The 6,821-nt window shown below is 45.4% G+C and overlaps 1 protein-coding gene across 1 annotated transcript in view; it reads left to right on the top strand.

The window, feature by feature from the left end:
- Positions 1-2,553, top strand: part of FGF4 (fibroblast growth factor 4) — a gene marked incomplete at its 5' end in the record, with an annotated part of 2,795 nt that extends 242 nt beyond the window's left edge. Inside the window, 2 exons of the mRNA XM_005426139.1 lie at positions 604-707; positions 2,377-2,553. Coding sequence (XP_005426196.1) covers positions 604-707; positions 2,377-2,553 — 281 coding nt within the window. The remainder of the gene's footprint in view (positions 1-603; positions 708-2,376) is intronic.
- Between the last annotated feature and the right edge of the window lie 4,268 nt (positions 2,554-6,821).

Below are 6,821 nucleotides of genomic sequence, written 5' to 3' on the forward strand. Positions count from 1 at the left end.
CGGGAGCTCCGGACCCCATCGGGAGCTCGGGAGCAGCTCGTCGGGCGTTCGGGAGGGGGTGGCCGGCGCTGCTCAGTGCCCCGTTGTCCCCTTGCCGCTGTCAGGCATCAGGTGTCGGGGCTGCCTCAACATCTGGAGGATCCGCAGCGCCGTGGGCCGCCCACTCCAAGCAGGGGCTGGGGTGAGCCCAGCTCGCCCCCAAACTTGAAAAGCATCTGCTGGGGACTTAACCCCGTGGCCCTATGGCTCTGATATCCAACTGAAACAATAAGATCCGGGAGCAGGGATATAAGCTGCATGATGACAAATGTTTCATTTGCCCTAAGCATACTCTGGCTTATTTTAACCTTGCCTACACAAGAGGATGCCTGGGGGGCAAAATAAAAATAGATACTTAGCTAAAAGAAGAGAGGTCCCAGCATGGGGCATGGGACAGCACGTGGAGTATGAGGTGTGGGCTATGGGGCTCTGTGGACACCCACAGCAGGACTGGGATGTGGGGATCCACACTGGGGACGGCAGCCTGTGGGTGAGCGTGGCACTGTCACCACACACTCCAGGGCGCAGCCTTTTGTCCTCCTGATTTCTGTGTCTCCTGTGCAGGTCTGCTGGAAATTTCTCCTGTGGAAAGAGGTGTGGTGAGCATATTTGGTGTCAAAAGCGGACTCTTCGTGGCCATGAACAGCAAAGGCAAACTCTATGGATCTGTAAGTAGCCACCGACTGTGTGCCTGGGGAGGGGATGGTGGTCAGTTGGGGTGAGATGTGTGCTAAAAGCTGCCCAAGCTCCATCCTTGCCCCTCCTGGGCTGGGCAGCTCAGAGCAGCCCTTCCTGCCTTGCCAGCAGAAGGTGTGCTGCCCGGTTGTGCTGCTCACTGAGCTTTGGGAGTGAAACCCCCTCTTGGTTCTCACATAAAAACTGTAATCACCCAACCATGGCTGCACGTCTTGCCTGCCTCACGGACCCACAGATCAGCCACTTGTGTGGCAAGAGCACAAGCTGGGCTTAGTCCATATATTTGTTATGTCTGAGTAGAAACAGCCTTAGGCAGGTGTGGCAATCACTCCATCTCTCAGAGGGCACTTGGACTTGTGATCAGCCAGGCCCCACCAGTGACCCTTTATGATGCGATCAATCAGAGACCCATTGATCACTCCTTGTTAATGCTCTTGAACAGACAGACAGCTCCCGTGGCAGTTCAGCATCCTTGGGGTCTGAACTTCTGTTTAGGAGAAGGAAGATCCATTAGGAAGGCAATACAGGCCTTCTTTTACGTGGGATCTTTGGAAAAGATAGAGACATCTTGTAGAATATACTTGGGGTGGACAATAACCGGGTGTGTCTCTGCTCATGTTGAGCTGTCTTCCTGCTGTTGAGTTCAGCTCTGTACAAGTGACTGTGATCAGCATAGTTTTAAAGCCATGTTCCTGATTCTCTTTTCTTACCCGTGAATTTCCCATGCCATGTTCCCCAAGTGAAGAAACTTGGGCTGAGGAAGAGCCAAACCATGTCAGAGGTAACCGGGGCATTTTCACACGAAGGCGTGAAGTATACAGAATTATTTTCTGGGCCTTTGGTCCTGTTGTGGAGGATTGTGCCTTATATAAAAGTCAGGCAGAATCAGTCACCAAAATGCATCCTTTCTTAGGGATACTGCTGCCTTGGTGTCCTGGGTAAAATAATCCCTAGTGCAAGTGTTCAGCTTGGCAGGCTGAGGCCTCTCTCACAAGCCCCGAGGTTTTTGCCCAACGATAAGAGATGAGTTCATCTGTCTCTTTCCAGATAAGACACTTGCAAGACCTGTCCCTCTCTGTACGTACTTGCAAATGAAACCACAGCCCTGAAAGGCTGCCTGCTGCCAGATCTGTTTTCCTGATCCATTGACCTAAGTTATCCAAACCCTACCTTTGATTTTACATCTAAAAAAGTTAAAAATACCATCCATGATGAGTGGCTTTAAAATGTCTCTTTCTCCTCAAGCAACATAGGAAAGTGCCAGGATTCTGGATGTCCTGAAGCCTCTCAGGCAAATTATTGCTGGTGGGACAGCCAGGAGCAATTCAATGAGCAGGACCATGGGACTGGGCTTGGTCCTTACCCACCTCAGCTCTGTTCAGGTGACCCTGTCCCTCCCATGGGTGTCCTTCCCACCTTTAGATCTATGTGCCTGGTCTAGGCACAGCATCCCTAATTGATCCTCTGGCTCCTGAGTCCTGTTTGAAGCTTCAGAGGCCACTTTGATGGCTAAGATTACTAAGTGGAGGGGGCTCACCTGCACATTTGCCCACAACACACCTTCTTACACCTGGCAGCAAGAATATTTCCACACCTGATGTTTAAAATTCCTTCCCTCTCATTCTTTCCTTTTCATTTCAGGCCCATTTCAATGATGAGTGCAAATTCAAAGAGATTCTCCTGCCAAACAACTACAATGCTTATGAATCCAGGATTTATCCCGGGATGTACATAGCCCTGAGCAAAAATGGAAGAACAAAGAAAGGCAATAAAGTGTCTCCCACAATGACAGTGACACATTTTCTTCCTAGAATCTGAGACATCTCCCTTCAGACCTACCTCAGCACAGGGGAAGACACAGAACAGAACATCTTTGGGGAAAAGAAACATGGTGCACTTTTACTGGAGAGTTTTATGCAAGAGTAGGTGTAAGATATTTAAGTTAATTATTTAAATCTGTATATATGGTCACAAAATTTATTTATAGTTACTTTTCTTTTTTTAATTTTAATCTCTGAAAACAAAACAAACCTCCAACCCAAGGTCTTTCATTTCATGGTGCAACAGTAGAAGTCTTCTGCTTGGTGGTTTATTTAATTCAGCCGAGTTATCCCAGGTGTGCTGCTACTCCATGTCCTAAGCCAGGTGACATCCAATTCCGCTCTCCCAACGTTTTGCACTGTTTGTTTGTTGTTCATTGCTGTACAGGTGTGAGTTTGTTTCTTTGTGTGTTTGTTTGTTTGGGTTTTATGGTGGCTTTGTCCTCCCCAGAGCATTTCACAAGCCGCCGGTGACTCCCGGCTGGGAGCAGGAGGTGCCAGGCTGGGATGCCAGGGTGGGATGGATGCCAGGGTGGGATGCCAGGTGCCAGCACGGAGCCACACACAATGCCTGATCCCCTGTGCTATTAGGCTGCAGCAGGATCGCTTTACCCGGCACGGGAGCTGCAGAGCCACCCCGCAGAGCTGTTTTTAGATCCGCCAGCGCTGAACTCTGAACTGCCCTGCAGCCCCTCTGCTCCTCCGAGAGGCTGAAATGCCTCTGCCGGCTAGCAGGGCTGGGGCTTGGGGTTTGCTCTGCAGATAAACTGTGGCCCTCAATGGGAGCTTTCATTTGGCACAATTACTTGTCATCAGGCTAAAATATAACATCCATCCCTCCCCCAGCAAATGCGCTGTGGAACACGACAGTGAACCAGCTCTGCTTCACTCTAACCAAATTCCCTTTCTCATTTGGACACTATATTCATTTTTCAAAGTATGGGGAGCTCTATAACCCTCCTAAGTTTTCTACAAGGGAAGAGCATTCACTCTCTGTAGCAAAACACAAGCTCCACATTCACTCTTTGTAGCAAACACAAGCTCCACAGAAAGAATTTAGATTGATGATGAGGAATTGAGGTTGGTTTGTACTATTTATTGTTTTTGCTGCAGTATTTGGAAGGAGAAATATGCTGCTTTTTTTTTTTTGTTCTGTCTCATTCCCTGACGAAGTTGATTAATTTCTACCTCACTAACTCTCTAAGCCAGTCTTGTAAAAAAATTCTGCATGGCAGGAAGGTGCCCACTTTCCTGCTTGGGCTTAAAGTTCTGGAGGAGGGCCTGGGGGAACAATCATAATCCCAAATCTCTCTTTTTTCCATATGTAGCCAAAAGTATTCAGGATAGAGTCGGTTGCATCCTATTTGAGCCTTGTCACGTTTGAGCTATCTTTACCCAGTGGTTTACTTTTAGTAAGGGTAATCATGGTGAAAATATTTGCAGGCAGCTGTCAGGCTGCAGTACTATATGGTGATGAAGTAATCCTATATTTTTCCTTATATATTTTGCAAGTGTAACTCATGTCTCTAACGTGATGAAGGAAAAGATAGATTTGATTATGGGGGAATCACTAAAGGCATTCTTTCTTTTTTCCTTCTTGTTTTTTTTCCCTTTTTTTATTTTTTATTTAATGATCATTCATCTTTGGGACATCAACACGTTAAGTGGGAACCAGGACTAACCACAATGTTTGATGACTTAGAGGACGTTTACAGATCATCTTCCAATCTAAACTAATTATTTCTGACTACACACAAATCTTTGATTCAGTTTTTTTTCTTTTCCTCTTTACATTCCTACACAAAAGCCTTGGTTTCTTTGTAATGGTATAGACCTGCCTGTATCCTCTGCTTACACGTGACCTTGAAGAGAAACTCTGTTCACCAAACTTCAGTAAGATCAGAGCAGACCAGGACCAGACCTTAAGGCAGCTGCCCTTGTAGCAAAAATAACTAAGGAAAAGGAAATGTCATGCCTAAGGATTTTAAATTTTTTTTAATGTAAAACTGGGAATTTTCTGTACTTTCTGTGTTTTCTGTATGTGAGTAATCATTGTGTATTTATCACCACTACCTCTGATAACTGATGATTTTGTTCCAGATTTCAGATAGCAAAATCAGACCACAAAGGTTCTCTCTGGGAATGGTTCTTTGCCACTTTTCACTTCATTAAATCCACAACCAACCGCCTCACACGAGATATGTCCAGAGGTAGTTGTTGTAACTTTTAAATATTGTGATGCAACCTTGATAACAATGTTACATGGTATGAGCTTTCACCATTTTCCAGAATCTGTCTGTAGTTTTATACAGGTGCTGTTCAAGACTGTGGTGTATGTGCTGTGCACACTTAAATGCTTAATAAATGATGAACGTTTACAATGCATGACACCCTGATATTGATTTTTAACTCTTTATGATGGAATGCATCCAGCAAGGAAAGGAAGGAAAAAAAAAATGCTATTTCACTTTCCCAAAGCCTGGGGAGCCTTTGCACCTCTGCCAGCTACTCCAGGACTGACAGCCTGGATTTCTTACTCAGCTAAAGTTCCCCCTGCCAAAGCTGGAAGCTGTCCAGGAAAGCCCAGCTCCAAGCTCAGTAACAGATATGCACTCTTGCATCTGCCACATGCTGCTGCTCTCAGTGGTGTTATTTCCCTGGTTATTAACAATGGCAGCATCCAAAATTAATGGTCAGGGACACAAACCAGCTGCAAGGTTTTTGTTGCTCGTTGTTAACATTGCAAACAAACCTGATTGCCTGGTTTTGGCTCCGCTGAGCACTGGTTGCTCTCTCTGTGAAGTGTGACAGCACCCATGCAAGAAACCTGTTTGGCTTGGGACAGGATTTTTATAAAATTGGTGTTCATGCTCAATACAAATGTACAGCAATCTGAAGTGCTGTGTGACATCATACGGTGAGATTAGGAAACATTCATTCATTGGAAGAGTGAGCAAAGCTCCCAAGGGAAGTGGTGGAGTCACTGTCCCTGAAAGTGTCCCAAAAATGAGTAGATGTGGCACTTTGTGCTATGGTTTAGGGGATGTGGTGGTGCCTGGTCGAAGGTTGGACCTGATGATCTTGGAGGTCTTTTTCAACCCTGAAGACTCAGCGATTCTTTGGCACAACTTTTATTTGTAAATACTCACACAGGTGCACTTGCACACACATGTACACATCATGTCCAATTCCCATGCTTTCAGTTTTACCCCTTCCCTATGACCAGGAAGGGTTTCATAATGGGACAGACAACACTCAGCTTTGATTTTCCACACCCTGACAGCAAAGAGAATTTGTCCAGCTCAGTAAGGACCATACAACACAGAAATCCAGACCCCATCATTCAGACTTCTCCACTTCATTTTCTACTGAGTGATGCTCTTTTTTCTACTCCTGGCAAGGGGAAGGCGATGGATGAGCTGGGAATGTCCAGTGCCCTCGCTCTGAACAAGGGCAATTTCTCTCTAAAGTTGTACAGGCTCTATAAATATGTGGCACAGGTGGAGTTTTTATAACTGTACGAGTATAGCTGCAGCGTATTTAATGCTGCTATGAATAGAGCCAGAATAAATAGGCAGGCAGACATAAGAATTTCTCATAATTAACTTTTTTTGTTTACAATGTTCTAAAAAAGAACAAACACAAATTTATCACTGCCAGGACTGCCAAAATTACAACAAAAAGTTGTCACCGGGGCTAAATTTTTGCAGCCTTGGGGATGAAATTTTATCAATTACAATTTGAAGACTGGAGATAAACCCTAAGGCTTGGCTGTTAGGAAGGTGAGACTTCAGGGCAGTAGCTTTGCAGGTTCATAAGACCTGGAGAACTGGTGCTGCATATGTGTCCTACCCACAGGAAAATATAAGGGCCACCACAGATGGAGCAGCTTGAGATGTCACAGAGGACTCTGGAGAAACTTTCCTCCTCTGGCATCACCCATTTTTTGCTTCATTGCTAAGCCAGCTTTCATAGAATCATAGAATCATCATAGAATCACAGAATCATTGAATTATTGAGTCATAGAATGGTTTGGCTTGGAAGGGGTCTTAAAATCCACCTTGTTCCATGGGCAAGGACACCTTCCACTAGACCAGGCTGCTCAAAGCCACATCCAGCCTGGACTTGAACACTTCCAGGGATAAACTTTCCTCACATTACCCTTCGAGGCAGTAAAATCAATGCATTAAAGGTAAAAATCAATTTTAACCCTCCAAAAGAAGGCACTGATATGTCATGGGTTTCTGAGACTGCTGAAAGCTTTGC

This window comes from Geospiza fortis, unplaced genomic scaffold, assembly GCF_000277835.1.
Source record: "Geospiza fortis unplaced genomic scaffold, GeoFor_1.0 scaffold590, whole genome shotgun sequence".
NCBI classification, from domain to species: Eukaryota; Metazoa; Chordata; class Aves; order Passeriformes; family Thraupidae; genus Geospiza; species Geospiza fortis.